Here is a 23,720-nt window from a genome sequence, read left to right as displayed (position 1 = left end):
AAATAAAATAATGTCGTTCTTTGATTCAAATCAGGCCTAAAATTTTCTGTAGCAAGTAAATTGACTCACCTTTTTTTAAGTACTATATATTTAGAGTAATTTTAAATTGGCTTAAAGGGGCGTTAAGTGAAGATACTTTAAGGATTGTTTCCAACTTGTTTTTCTCTCCACTACCATCTTCCCATTCTTATTCTCAAGGACTCACCTGCTAATGGACCCAGAGGCCTCTTTGTGGGAGACCTAGTCACCCAGCTCCAGGACTGTTCAGTTCATAAAGTGGAAGATTGGAATTCCTGTCTGGGGATCATCTCCCAGGAGCCACAGATTGGTTACTGTATAAGTTCAACAACTTTGCAACAGTTAAGCTTCCCAGCCAGAGGTATGTGTATGCTGGCTATAATAAAACCTGTAATACTGAGCAGTCACTTCTACTTAGAACATGTAATTTCCTTATGGTTTCTTTGTTCAAAGATAGATTTCTGAAAGTTCAGTGGCAATGTACTAAAAAATACTAGTGGTCATTCTCCCTGCTACATTGGATGCTGACATCCAAGTTTCCTTTCTCATAAATCCATTTTAACTTTCTGTCCAATTTTCCTACTTAATTCTTAAATCTCAAGATTACTAAAGTTACTTCTCTATACTTTCAAAAATATGTGTGTACAGTCAGCAGTGATAAGAAAGCTCAGAACTGGAGTAAAAAAGTTGGTCTTCATAATTACTTCTGTCAGAGATGTATCAAAACTTAGATAATTATTATCTTAAGACCTAACAGTATAAATGGTGGCTATGCAGAGAGTAACAATCAGTTATTTTTATAGTTCTTCACAACTTAGAAAAGCCTTTTCATAAGCTTTATCTTACTGAAGTTTTCAACAACTTTATGATCTTGGCAAAGCAGGTATTTTGCCTCCATTTTACAGGCTCAGATGTTTTCTCATATAGGTAGTAAGTGCAAAATCAGGGAATCAAGTCCTGGTCTTCTGACTCGAAAACTTTATCCACTCTGTCACTATTTATTGTCCACTGATTGTAAGAGCATACACATCCACAGATGGTCATTTGGGTAGTATTTTCAACTGTGTCCAGACATATATATTGCTCTGATTCTTTTTGTTTTGTTTTCTTTCTTTCTTGTTTTTTTTGTTTTGTTTTGTTTTTGCTTGGCAGTTAGAGTTAAGTGACTTGGCTAGGGTCACACAGCTAGTAAGTATCAAGTGTCTGAGACCAGATTTGAACTCAGGTCCTCCTGACTCTACTGTGCTACCTAGCTGCCCCTATTGCTCTGATTGTTAGGATAGCACAATTATTGTGCAACTGTGCTGCCCTTAGGGTCCAAGGACAGGCAGAGTCCTTGATGAACACACAAGGCTGACTTTGAGTTTCATCAGCCCCACAGATTCACCAGACCTTTTTTTTGTTGTTGTTGTTGTTGTTGCTTTTTTGGTGAGGCAATCAGGGTTAAGTGACTTGCCCAGGGTCACATAGCTAGTAAGTGTCAAATGTCTGAGGCTGGATTTGAATTCAGGTCCTCCTGACTCCAAGGCCAGAGCTTTATCCACTGCACCATCTAGCTGCCCCAGACTCACCAGACTTAAACATTTCCATCTTGTACCTTAAAAGCTGAAGGAGCCCATCTTACCTAATGTCTGAGACTATAGAAGTTTAGAACACAGGGTTTATCTTTGTTGCTAGAAAGAAGCATCCTGGATTGATGTTTATATCCCTCTTAAGACAAAAGCAATTTGGAGTGGACTATTAATAAAAGTTGGTGATTTGGGTCGTGTATTTAAAAGGGCAGTGGCCTTGGAATCCAAAGACTGGAGTTCCAGCCTGTGTCTGCCATAACTAGTTGTGTGACCCTGGATGAATCCCTTAACTTCTCTGAACCTCAATATGCACATCTTTAAAGTGGTGTAATACCTTTCTTGTTAACCTGCAAGATGGTTATGAGAATTGGGTCAGAAAGCAGATAATTAAAAGCACTTTATAAAATTTAAGTCTTATAAGTAAGTATTAAGTATTAATAATAAGTATTAAGTAATGTCTTAAGTATTATAGGTAAAAGATTAGGTGATAATATTATATATACAGCTTATATATAAGCTTATGTGCATATATATATGCTTACACATATAGCTTATGCACAGCATGATGAAATGGTGAATACTTAGTTTAAAAAAAATTCTTGATCACAAAGATACTAAGATAAGATAATAAGGATGTTCTTCCTTATACCTTCTGTAGGCAGTCAGGTAATAATATAGTTCTTTAAGGTTAATATTTTTATACATTTTTCTTAATCTAAAGTAGATTTAACGGCAACCAAAAAGGGACACCATATTCTTTAACAATTCAAGTAACTAAAGACTATTAAGGGGGCAACTAGGTGGTGCAGTGGATAGAGCACTGGCCCTAAAGCCAGGAGGACCTGAGTTCAAATTCGGCCTCAGACCAAACACTTCACACTTACTAGCTATGTGACCCTGGGCAAGTCACTTAAACCCAATTGCCTTAAAAAAAAAAAAGACTATTAAGCTATCCTTTTGCCCGATGTATCGATAACTAGATAAATAACTCTAGTTATGTTAAGCTTTGCTCAGAAGTTTTGTTTTCAGTCCTGTGTCATTTTCTGTGCTTTCCTGTGATTCATCTCCATCTTAAACTGTGAAATCTCAAGTGACTTATTAATCTAATAAGAAACTTGACCAATTCTGAATTTAATGAGAAGTTTTGTAAGGGTGCCTGCACTGCCAAATGCAACAAAGCTCTTTTCTTATCAGATAGAATTCAGGTAAGAATTTTCTCAGAAATCTTTCTAAATTTTTTCCTTATTGCTTTCATGATTCAAATGCTTTTTGATTGGTATTTCTAAGTAGTCAAAAATGATTACTAATCTTGCCATGGTGGTATAAAACTTTAAAAAATCATAGAATTGAAATCAAAATATATTTCTGTAGCCTTCATTTCATCTGCTTATGGATGACAGCGGTATTATGGCCTGAACACTAGAATAGAACTTGGAAACATAAGAGTTTTAATACCAGCTCCATTACTGTGTTATGTAGTACCTGATAAACCTTTGTCTCAGTTTAAGCCTCTGTTTTTTAGGATGAGGATAATTGGTTCATTTATGGAAATATTGTCTATTCATTTATGAGCTATAAATGGCTTTAAAATTATATTCTAAAATAAAATTATTTGTGTGGCAAATGGGTAGGCAGTTAAGGTAATAAATAAGTCTCATATAGCATTGTGCCTTCATTTGGTTAAAAGTGGATTTTGTGCCCTTTTCAGTAAAATAAATTATAGTCATTTCTTAATGTGAATAAAGGGGAAAAAAATGGAGGCCCTGGTCATCTCAAAGCCATTTATATTAAATATAGAATAAGCTTTTTTATTTTCATTTCAATATTGGCATATAGAATTGAGAGGAGGATTTGTCACAATATTTCCACTCATTAAGCTACTGTGGGAATGATTTCCCTGTTTTGCCTGCCTTACTTGATCCTTCTTCTTGACTCTTTCTTTCCCATACCCACCCTCATTTCTTTGTGTTGGTATATTGGGATTGGATGGTATCATTTCTTAGTGTGATACAAACCACCAGTCTAAACTCTGGCCTTCCCTATGTAGGTAAAGGAAGTAATTAACTAAGCCACAGGTTGCTTAAGACACAAGTTCAGGGAGAGAGAGGGAGAAAATTTGGAACTCAAAATCTTATGAAAGTGAATGTTGAAAACTAAAAATAATTTAATTACTATTTTTTAAAAAGACACCAGTTCAGATAAAGAATAAGAGAACTGTGTTGAACAGCCAGAGAGTACTTGGTTAAGCTAAAAGGCATTTTTAGTGAGAACTTGAAAGTGAAATTTCTGATAGATAAACCCAGGTGTAAATAATCTACCTAATGATACATTTTGTTAAAATTACTAGAACCAATTTCTTACTATCTTAATCTTCACTCACTTCCTTAATTTAGGTTAAATATCACATCATTCTTAACTATTGCCATCCCTCACCCATGAAAGAACAGAATAATCCTGGACAACCCTTGGAGTTGGGGGAAAGATAACACTGGGTCTGGGAGGATCCTCATTGGTCTTGAATTTATCCATGTTAGAGTAGACTTTGGGAAAACTGAGTTTCTGGAAAGGCAATTCAAAGGATTGTCTATAACTATTGTCTGTTCTTGGGTTTATTTTTGTAATCCAGACCTGTGACTTCATTGATGTATGGAAATCCCAGTAAGGAAATTCAACTTATACCAATGCAAATCTGCACCTCTGCAATTTAGCCTTAGAAATTTGTTTGGGGTACTGAGGGTTAAGTGATTAGCCCAGGGTCATAGTGCCAGTACATGTAAGAGACTTGAATCCATGACTTTTTAACTCTGCGGCCAGCTCTCTTCTACTCTCACACTGCCTCTCAGCAGTTGTATATAATAGGCCCAAGAATAGACTAAAATTCCCAGTGTGGTTGTGGAACTAAAAATTCCTCAGAGGGACTTTTCTATAGCTGTTGTACGTCAGAGCAGGCAGAGGCAAACTCTTCTCCCGAGCTCAGCATCCAGATCCAAATTCCCAGATCAACTACTGGTCAGTTGGCAAGACCCTTCTTGGCACTGTCTTGCTCGAACACATCTCCTTCTTAGTGTTTTGAATAGAAATGAAAGTTAATGCTATTCTGATTCTTAGTTGATTGGTTTGTTTTTTTATTTTTTTTTACCTTGAAGGTAGTTCACATTCTCCCTCTTTTTCATTGTTTCAAAGGCATTGCATTTCATATATTCATGGAGCTTAAATTCCTTTTTTTCTTTTTTGAAAGCATTGTGTTGGCTAAGAGGCAACATATTCAGCAAATCCAGCCCTCGATGAACCTACTATTTTAAGGAGAATGGGATTGAATACTAAAGGAGAAAATTGAGATCCCTAAGTGAAGCTATGAGTCAAATCTCACGTATCCCACTTGGACAACCTTAATCCCCATCTAAAGGAGGTGAGGGCACCCTTGGCATATGCCCATAGTGGGATGGGATAGGACTATTATGTTGTCCACCTTAATCTTTACCAAAGGAAGTAATATAGTAAGAACCATCCTAACTTAACTTTAGAGACTAATAAAACTAAAACTCCTTGGACCCTTGTATCCCCACCTCATGTGAGTACTAGGTTGTTCTGTACCCAAATTTTCTCTATTATATGGAATCTAAAGAGTATCTCAGTGCATAATAAAATTAGAGTCATTTGGGGGTAGGAAAGTCTCAATAATATATATCCCAGATTAATAGATACTTGATTTAGTTTGTATACAAATGTGTAGTATAATTGCTGTTTCTTAAAAGTCTTTACATTTGGGGATCTCAAATGATTTGTCTGTAAGCAACATGGATTTGAGCACACTTCAACTAACATTGGCTTGCCTTTGCATCTCCATTCATCTGCATTTTTTTAGTACTTTGCATAAATGCACACTGTTTTTGTTCCTTGGAAATCTTGTTATATGTGCCCTTGGTTGAATAAGGCAGCAGTGGTGGTACTTAATTCCTGTTATTTAAGAGAGTGGTCCTGCACTATATAGATTGGCATTTATTTTCTTCAGTCCACCCTGGACCAAATTATCTCTGAAGAGTCAGTCACAAGCAGCTTCAGGAGCTGTCTGGTGACTAATTCAAAGTAGACTCAAGGGTATATTTGAGCTGAGAATACTGAAATTTACCCTAGAGTAGAATTCTAGGCCTGATTAGTTTTAAGTTTTTCAAGAAAAATGGCTCAGATTAAATTATGATTTCTAGCATCAAACTAGATGGAAGAATATCTCTAAGGCTCATCTCAGTCCCATTCTAATTTTTACCTGCTGGGCCAGAATTAGACTTACTTTCCATTCATTTCATTAAGTACTTATTAAGCGCCTGCCATGTGCAAGGAACTGTGCTATATGCTTGGAATACATAGACAAGAATGAAGCAGTCTCTGCCCTCAAGCAGCTTATAGTCTCTAAATATTCTTAAGAATGAAGTGATATTAGCTAGAATATACAGGGACCACATGTTTGGCACCCCTATTTTAAAGGTTTAAAATTAAGGCACAATAATTTCAGCTAAGTAACACGGTTTTTGTGCTGCCCACCAAAAGATCCAAATTTTAAAATCAATCATATTCATGATTCCCAATCCAGCACTTGATACTTAGTAGGAGATTCAGTATTTTACTTTTGTGATATATCTACCTATTTCTATATCTATATCTATATATCTCTATGCACACACACACATACCTAGAGAGAGATAGAGAGAAAGAATACAGAGGCCACATAGTCATACTCAGTATTTTAGTTATGTAATTTTTTTAAAGAAATACGTTAGTGAAAAATGCCAGGTGTCACCAGTTACAATTACTATCCATTATTAAACTAGAAAATTTATTTAGGTCTTAAGCACAGGTCTAATAATACTCTGTAAACTCCAGTGGATCCTTATTGCCTCTAGAAATAATGATAAACTCCTCTGGCTTTTAAAACGCCTTACAATCTGTCCCCAGCTTATTTTTCTAGCCTCATTATATATTGCTTCCTTTCCTGCACTCTCCAGTCTAGCCAAACTAGTTTTCTTGCTATTTCTCCCGCATAAAACTCTTACCTTCTATATCAGTGTCTTTGCACTGGTCATTCTCTATGCCTGGACTGATTTCCCTCCTCGCCTTCACGTTATAGAATTCCTTATTTCCTTCAAAATTCATTTCAAGCATTACCTTCTACATGAAGCCTTTCTTGATCATCCCCAACTATAAGTTCCCTTTCTTCCTAAACAAACTGCTATTTCTTGTGTATACACATATTTGTACAAGCTGTCTCCCTCAGTAGAATGTATGTTCCTGGAGAGCGTAGACCATTTCATTTTTTCTTTGTATCCTCAGCACCTAGCACAGAGTCTAGAAAATAATAAATACTTAGTAAATTATTGAAAATCGATTGGCATTTGATAATTGAGTGGTAGATAAAATAAGACAAGTAATTGTAAGCATGGTATATACTAGAGATGTCTATGCCAGTAGATGCTTAGGAGTTTGCAGTAAGAATTTCAAGTAAGTAAACATCTTCAACTTCCATTAAAGTCCTACTCAAATGCTTTATTTCATTTTAGTGTAAAAGTTTTTAAAGATTATTCTAGCATGGTACACATTCTGGCAGGCCCTCTCAAGCTGGAAAGGCCCTGAGTCCAGTCCTGGGATGGTCTCTACGCCTTTTGTCTGAGAGCCAGACTCATTCGGTTCACAGAGTTTGGTGGCCAGCAGGTTGGACACTCATTCTTTTTTCTTTTTTTTTTATCCATAACAACCCACAACAATAAAATCGTGGGTCCTAACAGTATTTTAAGCATTCTCAAATACTTATTTTTCTAGCCATTAATAAAAAAATAACCATATCTTAACAACCAAAACAAAGTGGAAATTTAAAGCAACTATCGGCATACTTTGAAAATTTGAACATGATTTACCTAAATTATCCCAATAATTACCTGTATTTTGTACCTTGTTTTCATTATTGACAAATAGCTAACTTGTATAGATAGGGAAGGCTGAAAAAATGTCTTCCCAAAATGGTCTATTTAAAGTGCGTTTGTGTGAGTCTGTGCACACATGTACAAGCATACCTGCATGTGTACATTTCGACAAGATCAAACGGACTAAGTCTTAGATCATTTACATTTCTGGTTTGATTAAAATATTATTAATTCAGATTAATAAGACTACATGTTCAAGAATAAAGCTGTTTTTGTAAGTGCTGGGCTTAGACTTCCTATCAGTGTAAAACTCCAATAGGTTTTCGATCCAAGACTTTCTTCAGTATCATTAACAGGTGTTTTATGTAAGCATTTCTTGGCATGAAAATTTTAATTCCTCTACTCAGCCCAACTCTTACACTTGAAACCTCTGCAACCTTGGACCTCAGATTCTTCATTATTAATTGAAGTGGTTGAATCAGATGATTTTGAAGGTTCCTTGTAGTCATTTTATATAATCACATTTACTAGTATAGCATACATAATATTTTCTAGCTCTTTTATATATGTATATTTGGATATCATTTATTAACATCTAACACATGTAAATAAAAGAGCTGGAAAGGACCTTCAGAGTCATCTTCAAACAATCTCATTTTTTTGATGAAAAAACTAAGATCAAAGGTTATAGAGATTGTAAGTATCCTAGCTGAGCACACTGGAGAGCTCAAAATTTTCATGCAATGCTAAGGATTGTTGAAGTAAAGCATTTGTTGATGATATTAAAGAAAGTCTTGAATTATATAAGATTTTAGGCTGATATTAAAGCTGTACCACAATCTAAGAATTATACATATAAAAGATATAATTTTCTTCTTGAAATATAGTCTTAACTGTCTGAGTATATTAATTTTTAGTTAAATCAGAAATTCTAATTTGTCCTTTATGTCTAATACATTTGAAATTTTAAACATTTAAAGTCAGTGAAGAAGACCAGGAATGATGAAGTGAAATCAGCCTTTTCCCCATGTGGACCAGCAAGCTAGCTTCTTTATCCTGCCCCAAATGGAAGTGATGTCTACTTGTATTCTACCAAAGAACATTTGAAAAAAAAAAATCCATGGACATAAACAGTCTCCCCATCAGCACTTCATTCTAAAAATGGCGACAAAGACCTTCTACATAAATAGCAGCAGACAGTCCAGTTTGGTCACAGTAGGCCCCTTTGAGAAAGTTCCCAAGGTGAGTGGATTTATGGTGGCCAACATCACAGGATCTAAGAATTGCAAGAGACTTTAGAACCCATTTAGTCCAAACTGTACCTGACCAAGAAAGAATCCTCTCTCCAACAGATCTGACAACTGGTCATCCAACCTTTGCTTAAAGACCTCTAGTTAAGGGGCCCCACAGCTTGCTAGGGCAGCTTTTTCTACTTTTGGACTATACCGTTAGAAGTTTTTCCTGATATAAAGCCTAAATCTGCATCTTTGCAGCTTCTACCTTTTGTCCCCTAGTTCACTTTAGGGCCAAGCATAACAAGTCTAATATACTTCTTGAGGCTTGTAATAATGTCTGTAGTGCTAGTTGGGTTCTAGACATTGTCTTCTTCTCTGTTCTGAATTTAGCAGCAATGTAGGCCTTCCGGGGGTAAACTTGGATGAATGAAGTCCAAGGCCTGTTGGACCTACTATATACTGGGCCCGTAGGTATTCAGTAAAGACTTGTTAGTTAATTCATTGGGAGTGATTTAGGAAAATATGCTGAGACTTTAGAGTGTAATTAAATTTCTACAAATAAACCAAACCCTAAGTATCAGTCCTGTTTACCAATTAGAAAAGTGGATATGTGCCTCAAAATATTAAGAAACTATTAAAATCAGATTGTAAAAAACCATTAAGCGAAAATATAAATTATGACATAGCACTCTAGAAGTCATTCAGTTTTTTTCACTTCTAAACCTTTTCACTTTTCTACCTTGAAGACAAATAACTTTATTAAATGTGTTTTTCATATAACTGATTATATCTCTGTCTAGTATACAAAAGGCTCGATGGGACAGTTGAATGCTGTAGCAACAACAGCCTCACAGATGTCTGCTTTTCCTACAGTAATAATGTGGACACTCATTTGGTAAGTAACTCTTTTAGTGGACTGATAAATATCTATCAAAAACAGAATGAGGAAAAATACAACCTGAGCCAAGTATTAGAAAAGGCCTAAAATAATGACTGTAACAACGGAAAAACTAATGAAAGGTATAATTGCTTATATATATATATATATATATATATATATACACACACACACACACACACACACACACACACACACACACATATATATATATATACACATATACATATATACATATTATATATAATGTATATATTGCCTTCAGAAAAATAATATCCTAATGCCTTATTAAAGGAGGCAGGTGTACCAACTCCTAGAAAATTTGTCATTGGAACTCAAACTTTGGCCAGACCCAGAAAGCTAAAAAAGGATGCAAGTTCAAGTATGATGATAGAGTATCCAAGGACCAGCCTGCTTAAATTTAAAGAGGTTCCTCACTAGAAGGCTGTCTGACTACCAGTAATGATTTTTGTTTTTTGGCCACAACATCTTATGAAACCATCTGCTGAGGAGGGGTTGTGATCTGCATTGATGGAGGAAATATCCACCCAGGTGAAATCATGGATCTTTGGGAGTGTTTGAAGGATAAAAATGAATACAGGGAATTAAAATAGAATTTTTATTACTATTACTTCCATTTTTGTCATCTAATATTTAGTCAGAAATCCAACACTCTTTCCATTATACCATATTTTAACAACAAATCCCAACATTTTCACATTTGACTTTTTTTTTGTGTGTCAGAGACAAAATGAATCTTCAAAAGCATCAAAATCACAGAAAATTAGAGCAGTAAGGGACCTCGGAAGTCATCTAATCCATCTCCTATTTGAAATCTGAATCCCTTTGAAATACTGAAATAGTTTGGCTGGGCAGTTTCAGCAGGTGAAAGTGTTCTATTAGGGGAGCTCACAAACCTCAACATGCAAAGGTTCAAATCAGTGTTAAAATTTGGCAAAGTAGTTTAGACTCACTAACCTCATTATATTCATTTAACTTCTGTTGTTTAGAAGCAGTTTTTTTTTCTTAAAATCACTATTGATGACTTAAAGTCCTTATTCATTGCTTTTAAGCAGATTTTAATTTTGAGGTTCAGCGCATCTGAAGCCTCATCTGAGGCTTTAATGTTAACAGATCCCAGTGCCTCAGAGCAGAGGTGTCTTGAGGCAACACTCTCAAGTGGGCTGGAACCAGATTAAAATGTGATTATTTGACAAAATAAATTTAAAATACAGCAAAACATAATAATGTTAATATATGATTTTCTAAGTTAATATATAGCCCAGATGGGTTCATATGTACAGTTTAATGACCCATTTCTATTTGAGTTTGATACCACTGCCTTAGAAGACCTGAATAAATAAGCCAACCAGGTCTAAAACTAGGGTATGGTCCTGGGGACTCTGGATAACTAGTGTACCAAAAGACAGCAGACTGACTGATGGTAGTCAGAAATTAGCAAGTTCTTCCAGTTCCCTGGCCCCATGTTTGTAAAAATATATTCCTGCGTAAAATGTAATATGCAGTATAAGATAAGATTAGAAAGGTAAGGAATGACAAGGGTCCAAGCTTCCATCACCTCCATTGATGCAAAATACAGCATGATTTAGTACCTACTCTTTTTTTTTTGTTTGTTTTTTGTTTTTTAGTACCTACTCTTTCTGAATTGTTGTGGCTGAAAACTTTGATCACCTTCTGGTGATAAATCTCAGAACTTAACTAAGCCAGTACTCATTTGACAGACATGGTGTTCTCTGCTAAATCCACAATCAAAGTCTTTCCAACTTGGTAAGGCTTCACTTGTGCTTCCTGGCACATCCCCTTTGTTTACCCAAGGTTACCATCATACCATAATAAGGCATCAGATGAGGATTTTAGTGGAAAAAAAGAACTTTCTTTTCTTTTTTTTAGGGATTTAGTTTCCTGCATTTCCATAATCTCTTTCTTACCTCTCAGTGTCATTGATTCAGTAGCAATTAGAGGAAGACATACCTGCATTAAGTACTCCTTTATTTTACTGGAATAATTTCTACTAAGGCCAAACTTCTTGCCCTCTCAAGTCAGAACTTCAGAGCTGCAACCCCTTTGTTTAATTTCCTCATTTGACAGATAGGTGAACTGATACCAAGAGGGAAAATGTACTTGCTCGTTGTGGTGCTGTCTTAAATAAGGAGCGTCCTCATAATTAGATGAATGATGGTAGCATTCTATTTATATGAAATGTTTCTCTTATAGCATCTGAAGCCTTTAGGCTTCAGTTAGGGTGTAAAAGGTGTTATTAAATGTGTAAATATCACCACCAAAACAAGGTGAATTGCTCAGATATGAAAAATGAAAGATAGCTTAAGTGATACAATAATATCTTCAATGTACTAAAGAACCTGAAGAAGACTTCCCATGTGTGGGGTAGTACCTCTATGAAAGACACAGAATAAAAAAACCTGAAAAAGTACCCAGATCTATGAAATCACAATTCTTTAAAAGCAGGAATTCTTAACCTGGAAGTCCACAGGCCCGCAAGGAGTCAATAGAGAGGTATCAGGTGGTCTGTGAACTTGGATGGGAACAAAAAATTACATCTTTATTTTCATTAACCTTTTATTGAAATGTATTCCTTCAATTGTGAATTTTTTAAAGTTATTCTAAGAAAAGGGTCCGTGGCTTTACCAGAATACAAAGGGGTCCATGGCTCAAAAAAAACTTAAAAGAATCAAAATAAGAGATGTGCTGTATCATCTTGTATGAGAGAATTTAACTTGCTACATTTTTCCTGAAAATAAATCACTTTTGTTTTTATAAGGAGACATAATTGGCATGGTTATGACTCATACCTATGATCTAATGTGTTTGATTTTATGACTAATTAAAAATGTATTTCTAGTATGCTTGTCTGCCAGCCCGGAAAACAATTGAAGCTAATCAAGTGTGTAGAAGTAATGCAGATTGTCAAAAGGACTTTATTTCAAGTTTATGTGTAATACCGTCTTTGGAAAATCAAACTCGATTAATTAGAGTGAAACACTCACCTCAGATTGATATGCTGTTTGTAGGACATCCGCTGCACCTTCAGTACACAGGTTAGTAATTCTGTTAGGATCTTGGAGAATACCTGAAATACCAAATACACTTGGAAAATTTTTTGTACTGATTCTGTTCTAAAGTAAACAGTTTTGTGTTTTGTTTTTTTTTCCCCCAGAGGCTGCTCTGAGAATGTGCTCAAAGCAAGCCAAATTAAATCTAGGTGAGCAAACCAGAAGTGTTCTTAGAATGCTTGCCTGGCCATTCTTCTCTGAATCCCTGAATGATATATAATAGTGAAGAGGGGCGTAAGATCTTTCTTTTCCCACCAGCTGTAGCTCTCCTATATGTCCACTTCAAATATTGAGTCTTTTGTGTTAGGTGTCAGTGTGGGATAGCCACCAGCTCATCTAGCTCCCCCAGTACTTCTGAGAGCCACTTAAGGAACTAGTACGTGGACCAGGGTGACACTGTCAGTAGACAAAAGTCAAACGGTCCCTATTCATGGAGCTTGCATTCTATTGGGGGAGACAACATGTCTCTTATTGTAAGATATGAAACAATATGTCTCAGAAGAAATTTATACTAAATTAATACTAGGGAATTTTGGAAGGGAAGCACTAGCTGCAGTGCTTTCAGGATAGGCCTTATAGAGTTTGAGCTCAACTTTAAAGGGGATTTTAAGAGGCAGAGGTGTGGAAGGATTGCATTACTAGCATAGAGGAGAGATTTTGCAAAGTCGTGAAGATAGAAGCTAGGGCATCCTCTACTGAGGAAGGAAAACTTCTAAGAAAGAAATTCTGAAGACACAAAGGAAAACCATTCTGAGGTGGAGGAAAAGGGAGAGCTGTACAAAGAGACCCCTGTGTATATACAGGGAACTCGGCAAACAATTTGGATTTAAAGATGTAAATTTAGACTTGTCTCCTTTTTCTTACTTCTCACACATAGCAGCACATAGGATCATAGCTGTAGAACTAGAAGGATCTTTGACGTAGCCTAGTCCAACACCATATTTTATAGATGACGAAAATGAGACTCAAAGAGTTAAGTGACTTATTCAAGGTCACATTAGAAGTGACAGAGCCAGGATTTGAATCAGGGTCTTTTGATTCTGAATCTATTTCTTTTTCCACTATTTCTAAGAAAATTCTTTGGTAACTTCCAGCTTTAAATACCCTTAGAAAAGCCCAAAGGCAGACCTACTTTTTCTTGCATCCATCCCTCTAATGTGTCATGATCAGAGCTGTGGTTTGTTTATTTAATAAGTATGTTCTATCAGTGTCATTTGTCCTTACCTCACAGTAGTTTGTGGAATAAAAGTCTCTCCCTATCCAGATCAACCCCTCCCTTGAGCCATAGAAAAATCAGCAAAGAAACCAGTTATAATGACTCCATTTGTATGTAATGTTCTGACTTGGTAGTCTCCTGTCTGTCTGCTGTGGGGAAAGTGACATTTTTCATTTTCTCTTCTCTGTTATTGGTTTTCTAATTACTTAGTCCTGCTTTTTGATAGTGATCTTTTTATTTAGGTTATTGTAATCTTATATAGTGTTCTTTTGATTCTGCTTTTTTTCACTCTGTAGCATTTTCTCTATTATTTTTCCATATTTCTTTGAATTCCTCATATTCATCATTTTACTACACAATAATATTCACTAACGTTCAGATACCGTAGTTTTGAGTAGTTTGGTTTATTTTTTTAGCCTTTCCCCAAAGATCATCTACCTTGTTTCCAGTTCTTTAGAACCAAAAAGAGTGGCATATGTCAGACTTTTGGCTCTGTCTTTGACATCCTTGAGGAAGCCCCAGTGGCACTAGTTGGATCAGAAATTATAGATGGTTTCAGAGCTTTGTTTTAAGAAGATTAATTTAGTAGTAGGGTTCTTAACTCATTTCAGTCTGCATTCCAACCCCACCACTCAATAAAAATTCTCTCCAAGATTGCCAGTGATTTCTTAACTGCTGAATCCAGTGTATCTTCTTCTAAGACTTCATTCTACTCAGCTTCTCTGCAGCTTTTGGACATTCTTCTCCTCTTACGCATACTCTCCTCCCTTATATTCTGTGATACTGCCTTTTCTTGATAATATTCCTTGATAACTACAACTTCTCAGTCTCCTTTGCTGGCTCATCCTATCCATTAAGCATGGGGTACCTCATGACTCCTTCCTAAGCTCATTTCTCGTGGCTTTCTACCTTTTTGGTAATCTCACCAGCTCTCATCAGCTGAATTACTAGTTCTATGCAGATGATTCCCAAATCTCTATGCCTAACCCTGATCTCTCTTCTGAACCCCACTTCTGTATCACCAACTGTTGTTGGATATGTCTCTTTGGAAGCATCTTAAACTGAGCATGTCCAAAATGGAACTCAAAATGATCCAGAGCTAGAGGGGTAGCTAACGAAATGAGACAGTATCCAAAAAGATCATAGTAGGCTTAGAACATTGGATGAATCAAATACATGTAATTCAATAGGGATCTTACTGAATCTTATATTTGGGTCAAAAAAATCAACTTCATAAAGTATAAATCGGGGAGGCATTTTTTGATAGAAGTTTGAATAGTATCTGGTGGTTTCAGTGAGCAAGAAGTTCATGATGAGTCAGTCAGCATTGCAATGTGACAGCCAAGAAAGCTAATAAAGTTTGGGGCTGTATTAAGAGAGTTACAGCTCCCAGAAAAGGTGATAATCGCTCCATACTCTGTCCACGTCAGACTTCATCTGGAGTACCGTTTTCAGTTTGGGACACCACAGTTTAAGAAAGATATTACTTAGCTAAAATGTTCAGAGGAGGCCAAGCAGGATGGTATTGGGTCTGAGTTCATAAAATGAGTATTAGTTGAAGGAACTAGGGAGATTTAGCCTGAAGAAGATATGACATTGATGAGGTATGATAGCTATCTTCAAGCATTTGGAGGGTTGTTATATGAAAGAATGATTACACTTATTCTGTTTGACTCCAGTGGGAGAATCAGGAATAATACATGGAAGTTGCAAAGGTACAAAGGTTTGAGGAAAAACATTTCCTAACAATTCAAGTTGCCTTGAAGTGGAAGGACTTCTTTATTAGCAGGTTCCCTGTCTTTGGAAGCCTTTTTTTTTTTAAATTTATTTATTTTGATTTATCAACAATCACTTCCATGAGCTTTTGAGTTTTAAATTTTCTCCCCCTCCCTCCCCAAGACAGCTTACAATGTGATATAGGCTATACATATACATTCCTGTTAAAGATATTTTTACATTGGTGATGTTGTAAGGAAGAATTAAAACCAATAGGAGGAACCATCAGAAAGAGGAAACAAAACAAAATAGAAGGAAAAAAAATAGCAAATAGTATGCTTTGATCTGCATTCAAACTCCACAGTTCGTTCTTTGCATGTGGATAGCATTTTCTATCATGAGACCTTTGGAGATGTCTTAGATCCTTGCATTGCTAAGAAGGGCTAAGTCTATTAATGTTAGTCATTGCATAGCATGACTGTTACTATGTACAATGTTCTCCTGGTTCTGCTCACTTCACTCAGCATCAGTCCATACAAGCCTTTCCAGGTTTTTCTGAAGTCTGCCTGCTCACCATTTCTTATAGCACGATAGTATTCCATGACATTCATACACCCCAACTTGTTCAACCATTCCCCAATTGATGGACATTTCCTCAATTTCCAATTCTTTGCCACCACAGAAAGAGCTGCTATAAATATTTTTGTACATGTGGGTCCTTTTTCCATTTGTATGATCTCTTTGAAATACAGCCCTAGAAGTGCTATTGCTGGGTCAAAGGCTTTGGAAGTCTTAAAACAAAGGTTGGATGACCCAGATTGTTTCAGGGAGAATTCCTTTTCAAATGTAAGTTGGACTAGATGGTCACTGAAGCCTGTTCCAACTCTGACATTTAATTTTGTGATTCATTATATTTCCTTGAAAGCCATCCTTCCTCCAATTTTCTCTATTTCATAGTGGTCTCCATGGTAGGGCTCATGACTTGACACCTTGGAATGTAAGGAGAGGGGTCTCATCCCACTCTTCTTAAGATGAGCAATCATTGGACTTGTCTCTAACACAACCAACTCCTTCATCAACTATTCAGGCTCCAACTCCTCACCCCAATGTTGTGCATTGGCCCTTTAGGGCAAGTATAACCTATTACTCAGGAAGCCACAGCCGCAGCTGTGTGACATTGGAAATTGAAAAAATTCCACATGCACATACTCCAAAACATCTGCCCCCTGGATTACCTCATGACTGTCTTAAATAAGGCCCTCTGGGCAAAGACCAGTGAGGAAGAAAGAGTCCTGCCTCTCCTTCCTTCTCATTTCTTCTGTGGAATAAAGTGAGTCACTAAGGATGAGCCAAACCCAGACCCATTGTAATCTACATTATCCATTTCATGACATTATCTTTATTCCAAACCCGCCCCTTGATCAAATTTTCCTATTACTCTTCAGGGCACTACTGTTTTTCCTTTCCTCAGGTTCACAACTTGAGTGTCATTTTAACTTCTCACTCTCCCTTTCCCCAGAGAGTCAATCACTTGGCAAATTTGTCATTTGTATAACATCTTGTGTATATATATCTCCTTCTCTCTACTCATACACCACCCATTGCCTTACACCTGGACTATACTGTAGCCTTTTTTTAAAGAAAATTGTATTTATGTCATTAAATATTTTCCAATTACATGTAGAAAAATTTTTTACATTTATTTTTAAAAATTGAGTTCCAAATTCTCTCTCTCTCCCTTCCTTGAAAAGACAAGCAATTTGACATCAGTTATATGTGTGAAGTCATGCAAAACATTTCCATATTGGCCATGTTACAAAAGAAAACAGACAAAAAAAAACACACAAAAAAAAAGTAAAGTAAAAAAGTATGCTTCAATCTGCATTCAGAATTCATCAGTTCTTTCTCTGAAAATGAATAACATTTTTCATCATGAGTCCTTTGGAATTGTCTTGGATCATTGACTTGATCAGAGTAGCTGAGTCTTTCATAGTTGATCATCTTCACAATATTGCTGTTACTATGTACGTGTTCTCCTGGTTCTATGCTATAACCTTCTAATGGATCTCCCTACTTACATTCTCTCCCCCTCTCTAATCCTCCTTTCACGTAGCACCCAAATAAATACTTCTAAGACACCTGTCTGACCATGTCAGTTCCCTGCTCAAAATCTTCAGTGGCTATTTATTGTATCTAGGATCAAATACAAACTCCTCAGCCTAGCATTTAAAGGCCTTCACAGGCTGGTTCCTGCTTTTATAGACATTTCATATTATTCCCCTTCACTCACTCCATGTTGTTATTCTAGACCAACTATCAACATGTCATCTACCATCTCTGTTCCCACACTCTGGAAATGTATTTCCTTCTCATCATTTCCTCTTAGAATTCCTACATTTCTTCAAGCTTAACTCTTTAATCAACTTAACTGATGCTTTCTACTCAATGGGGCAGCTAGGTGCCACCGTGGGTAGAGTGCCAGGCCTGAAGTCAGGAAGACTCATCTTCCAGAGTTCAAACCTGGCCTCAGACACTAGCTGTGTGACCCTGAGCAAGTCACCTAACCCCATTTGCCTCAATTTCTTCATCTGTAAAATGAGCTGGAGAAGGAAATAGCAAAGCATTCCAGTATCTTTACCAAGAAAACCCCAAATGGGATCATAAAGAATTGGACATGACTGAAACAACTGAATATCTACCCAAAGCCCATCTCCCTCCTGAAATTACTTTGTCTACATAAGTGTTTTATCTCCCTCCCAGTATAATATAAACTCTTTGAAGGCAGAGATTTTTAGTTTTGTCTTTGTGTCTCTGGCACCTAACACAAGACCTTGACCATGCTTAAAAAATATTTGCTGAATTGGGTTACATTTTTTTAAAGATGTATACAGAAAATGGAAGCCAGGGCAGGTAAGGGAGTATGAATATATAAGAATAGCATGGTCCTTTAAAAATAGTATTGAGAGCTAAGTCTCAGAATGATCTGGGCCTGTTGTGGAAAGCTAAAGACAAGATGTGGCCGTTGTAAAGGGGATAACACTCATTTTTGGTGTCTGGTTTCTGGTATATTTTTTTTTTTAACACATTCAGGATACACTCAGCTTTACCCCATTTCTCACCTTAAATAGATAGGAGTGTATGTTTGGAATTACACTCTGTGTTCTATTACTATATATTAACCCAAAGCAGCACCCCAAGAAACAGTGGGATTCTTTCCTTTTTTTCTATTTCTCTTGAAGCACCTAACCTTCCTAGGTAAATTTGAGGATGAACTTCCTTTGGTATTATATTTTTGCCCAATCTCTGATTGGGAGGTTGAAGAAGCCTAATCAACTTTGGATAAATGCATATATCATTAAATATATGCTGTTTGTTGACTCATTAATAATATTTGTAATCACCACTTTTTTTTTTTTTTAGTGAGCCTCAGCAGTTTCATCCCACGGTTCAACTTTCTAAGCATTGATCTACCTGTGGTAATAGAGACATTTTTCAAGTATCCTTTCAAGTGCATAAGTAACTTTATACAAAAGGTTTGTATGAAAAGTGTGTTGCTTAGGGTCTGAACACAGAGTAATTAGGCAGCAGGGCATAGGTCCAATAACCCTCTGAATTTGAGTCCCAATTGTATCACTTACAACCTGTGTCATAAGGCAAGTCACATAACTTTTATGAACCTGTTTTCTTCTATGTAAAGTGGGCCGAGTAATACTGGCCTTTCTCACAAGGATCAACTGAGATCATGTGTGTTTAAATGCTACATAAATATAAGTTTTTATCCATAAAATAGATGAAGACCTGACAGGAATCTCTATGCCGAAAGAAGTCATTTTAAAACTGGATAGGCATTAAAAGTGTGCTTGAATAGAAGACAGGGAACAAGATTTCTAGGGAGAAAAATAAAAGATAAAATATTCTGGGGAATATATAGAAGCCACATTAGAGTCGGATGGGTGAATCTGAAACCTTCCTATTTATTTGGCTTACAGCTGGTTATCGCAGACGGGTAAAGCATCTGAGTTGTTAATGAAGGCAGAGGTATGCTTTGTGCCCCCATTTGGGCCAGTTCATTTGGTTGCCTTTTTATCATGGCTGCAGACTATTTGCAAACACAGTTAGCTATTTGTCTAATCTGTGCCATTAAGGGGGAGCATGCGGCTAAAGAAGAGCTGTAGAGAAAAATAAGTGGAATAGCATCGATCTGTTGTCACTGCACTCAGTCCAATCACATGGCATATCAATAGTGTCTTCTTTATATGTGAAAGACTGGGGTGGGGGGAGGAGGGAACAGAAATGAATGCGATAACCAGGTTTCAATAAACTAGATGGTTAAGTAGAACATATATTTTGAACACATTTGTTTGTATTGGTTTTCTACTTTCCTGTGTTTCTTACTTTAAAGGTTTAACAGAAAAAGAAAAGGAAAAAGGCTATATAAGTAGTTAATTCAAAAGATACCAAAAAGACTATGCCATATATCCTGTAATCTTTATTTGTATGGCTGCTATTGTCTTAGGAGAGAATTATCCCTCTACACCCTGCCTCTAAGAAGTTACGTTGACTAATGTTCAAGAAACAAAAACTTTCATTTGTCCCATCATATAACCTACACAAGGTCAAAAAGTAATTATTTTCCACTTCTTCTCCCTCCCCGACTATTTTCCTTTTTGTATCATTATAGTCAGAATTATACAGGCTGATGCTAAAGGAAGATGTAAGTTGTCTTCTTTCATTAGCTATGTCTTTAAGCTAATTGGGCCTAAAAATATGTTCATTTGATTGTCAAAAAGGCATAGCCTCTTCTGTATTGCAAAAGCTTAGGAAAAGAGTGATTTCACTTTTAAATGGGAAAGACCACTGTAGTCTTACATGTCAGTGTGTTGAAATTTTTCTCTCAATTGTTCAAGTATGGTTTTCAATGGTATACACATTGTTCATCCCTTTACTGTTTATTCTGCTTAACTACATATAATCAGATACCTGATTTCACTCTCAGGAGCACTGGCTGTCATCAATGCTGTACCCTGCTTTGCTTTAGATGGACAGTGGATGTTAAACTCTTTTCTTGAAGCTACCCTTAGTTCACTGATCATAGACAAGCAAAATAGAGATTTGCTAGGATTTTTAATCTTGCTTGCTGGTAGTACACTTTTGGCTGCCAATGTGGCCCTGGGACTCTGGATGGTGACAGCCCGATAATACATATATATATGTATGTATGTATCTGGAGTCATTTGACAAAATCTGTGAGTTGTTACAATGTGCCAAAAAAAAAAACCGTAACATTTGTTGCTGATTAAAAAAAACTTTGCTTGGTTTGAAATATAAATAACTTCCTTAAAACTCTCTTAATCAGCACCATTTAATGAGATCCTACTAAATCTAAAGGTCTGTACTAGGTATTCTTCACAATACCTTTTGTTACCCCACTGATAAAAGAAATAAGAAAGACCTGATCTCTGACCTCAAAGGATTTCAGTCTGTTTGTGACAACTTTTGTACATTAATTTGGACTTTATAAGTTCATCTGTAAAAAAAAAAATATTTGTCATCATATCTAAGCGGTATGTTACCTTGGGATAAGGGAATGAATAGAGGTGAAGAGGTGAACTTATATTAGGTTTTGAAGGAAGCAAGAGATATTCTGTGGCCACACTGAAAGGGTAAGAATTTCCTAGGCTGGCCCGTCACAACTGAATCAAAACATCTTTGGTCTGCAATGTTTTTAATTTAGTGCTAGATTATTTGTCACAGGAGGAAACTTGGGTAATAGAGAAAGGTCTAGCCTCTGAGTCAAGAAGACTTGGGTGCGAATCCTGAATCTACCATATAACTGGCTTTGTGACCCTAGACAAGATCTACGCAGTATGCTAAGACTATAAGTTACAGAATTGTTACTGATTAACATTAGTACAGGGAGTTTTCCTCAACATAAATTCCCTACATCTACAGATCCAGACCAAAAATTATGTTTCTTTAAAGCAGCTTTGATTAAACATTCTCTTGACAAAATTTTGTTTACATAAATATGGTGTTAAATTTCCCTGAATTGTTCAGGGACGTGTGTGTGTGTGTGTGTATGTGTGTGAGTGTGTGTGTGTGTGTGTGTGTGTGTGTGTGTAAATTAATGACATAAAAAGAAATAAAAATCTAGACATTATTTTTCAAGCCCTGTGTCTCCAAATATGCTTGGAGACTAAAAAAAGTAGATGCTGAGACCTACCACAACATGAGGTTTGTTTTTTAACACTTTGTAACAACAGTTAATTATTAAATAAGATATTACCTTATCTTTAAAAAGCAGCCTTAATGGTGAGTTTAGTTGTGAGCTTCAAGCAAAAATCTTTGTCTTGTATAACATTCCATCAGTCTACCTTGATAGTGTTTTTAAACCTACAAATCACAGTATAGGTATAGGTATTGGTTTATGGGTACCATGTTGTTTCAGGGCTCTTACTCTCCTGTGCTTGGCAAGTTGGACTGGAGGCTGTCTTTCCTCTAGAATAATGGCATTTGTGGCTGTTTCAATTAGTCCTAGCCCTGATGTCAGAGTTATACAATAGGAGCTACTTTTCAGGGGAGGCAGCTAAGTGAGAAGGTAGAAATACAGGAATGGGATCCCATTCCAGCCCAAACAGATCCTTGAGTTTGATGTCAAAGAAAAATCAAAGGCTAGATGAGATTGGGTCTTATGACCTTATTATGGCTAAATATCAGTATAGCTCAGCTGAGCCATTCTGGAAATAAGTGGTCTCACAGCTACTAGGCCTTAGGAGAGGATTATCTATTCTTCCAGGAAGAGGGAAGGTTGATTAGCCACTTGGGAAGGGTTCTTTGAATCCACTCCTCCCCTAGATACTAGCAGTGTGACCATTTGTCACAATACATGTATAGAAAGAATCTCCCTCAGTATTCTGTTCCTGAATAATTACAAAATAAAAGTAATCCAAATAATTGCAAAATTCCTGAGGAAAAGGGTTCTAATTGTTCAAGACAACTTGCTATTTACAGTTTCTCTTATCTCTTGAGTCCTTTCTTTGGCCTGTTCAGCTTATGTGAAGCCCTTGACAACTGCAGGCTCTTCTCTTAGTTCCTAATTCTCCCCTTGAACATAGTTTCCTCCCTATTTTGGCTGCCCTTCTTATCCTTCATTGAGTCACAATCTGTCCTGTGTCTCATGACATCTTTTCTTCCTTCCCTTTGGATTTCATATACCTCTGATATTTGGAGAGGTAGCTAAGGAAGGGATGGACTCCATTATTGGACCAATTTTTTTGATCTATCACAATCATGACAAACTAGGGTTTCTGATGTCCTTTGTTTACGGTGATTTTTGAGCTTAGAGTCATTTCTCAGAACATGGTAAAACCATTTCCACTTTAGATTTACAGCTTTCTAGTTTCTTTTTTGGGATCTCCGGGATGGACTCTGGCTCAAAATTACCCAACCTGACTTAGAGTATACAGAACTGGACAACCACCTGGAGAATCTGAGAATGGCCTTTTTAGCAGAGGAAGGTAAACATTTTTGCCTGGAAGCAACTAAGGAATGCTTTTAAGGAGGTTAATGCAAATTCAGAATCAAGCTTGTAAGTGTTATGTGAACAATGGTCAGCCTCTTGGGATCCTCATAGAGTCCATAGGTATAGGAGGCTTAAGCTAAAGTGGGTATTATATGTAAGTGCAATCTTTTATGGAGTCCTAGAAGTCTATCTTTTAATGAAACAACCACACTGGTTCTATTATTTCAACAGGGAATAATTATGAAAAGTTTTCCAAGACCTCCAAGACACCATAAAATGCAAGGAAAAGAACTGTGTGTCAAAGGACCCTGGATAAGCTAGAGGACTAGAGAAATAAGTTTTTTCTATATCAGATAAATGCAAAAATGATGACTCCTCACAGTTATTGAGAATGAAATCATAGAAGACAATTATGCGCAGTCTCAGAAAAACATCCCTTGATGCCACTTTGAGAAATAGAAAACTAGAAAGAGATCATTGCCTTGGCTATAGTATGGAATTTGTTTTATTAGATGAGTTCACTAGCAAATTGTGTAAAGG

The 23,720-nt window shown here is 36.4% G+C and overlaps 1 protein-coding gene across 2 annotated transcripts in view; it reads left to right on the top strand.

Moving 5' to 3' along the window:
* MBTPS2 (membrane bound transcription factor peptidase, site 2) overlaps positions 1-20,935 on the top strand; it is a 36,491-nt gene extending 15,556 nt beyond the window's left edge. For both annotated transcript variants that reach the window (XM_027868315.1, XM_027868323.1), the window contains exons 7-11: positions 199-379; positions 9,537-9,631; positions 12,516-12,711; positions 19,079-19,154; positions 20,635-20,935. In XM_027868315.1, coding sequence (XP_027724116.1) covers positions 199-379; positions 9,537-9,631; positions 12,516-12,711; positions 19,079-19,154; positions 20,635-20,857 — 771 coding nt within the window. In that variant the 3' untranslated portion in view covers positions 20,858-20,935. The remainder of the gene's footprint in view (positions 1-198; positions 380-9,536; positions 9,632-12,515; positions 12,712-19,078; positions 19,155-20,634) is intronic.
* The last annotated feature ends 2,785 nt before the right edge of the window (positions 20,936-23,720 follow it).

Source organism: Vombatus ursinus, unplaced genomic scaffold, assembly GCF_900497805.2.
Source record: "Vombatus ursinus unplaced genomic scaffold, bare-nosed wombat genome assembly UNPS02001419.1, whole genome shotgun sequence".
NCBI classification, from domain to species: domain Eukaryota; kingdom Metazoa; phylum Chordata; class Mammalia; order Diprotodontia; family Vombatidae; genus Vombatus; species Vombatus ursinus.
Note: the sequence above shows the minus strand (reverse complement) of the source record. Positions and strands in the feature narration are given on the sequence as shown.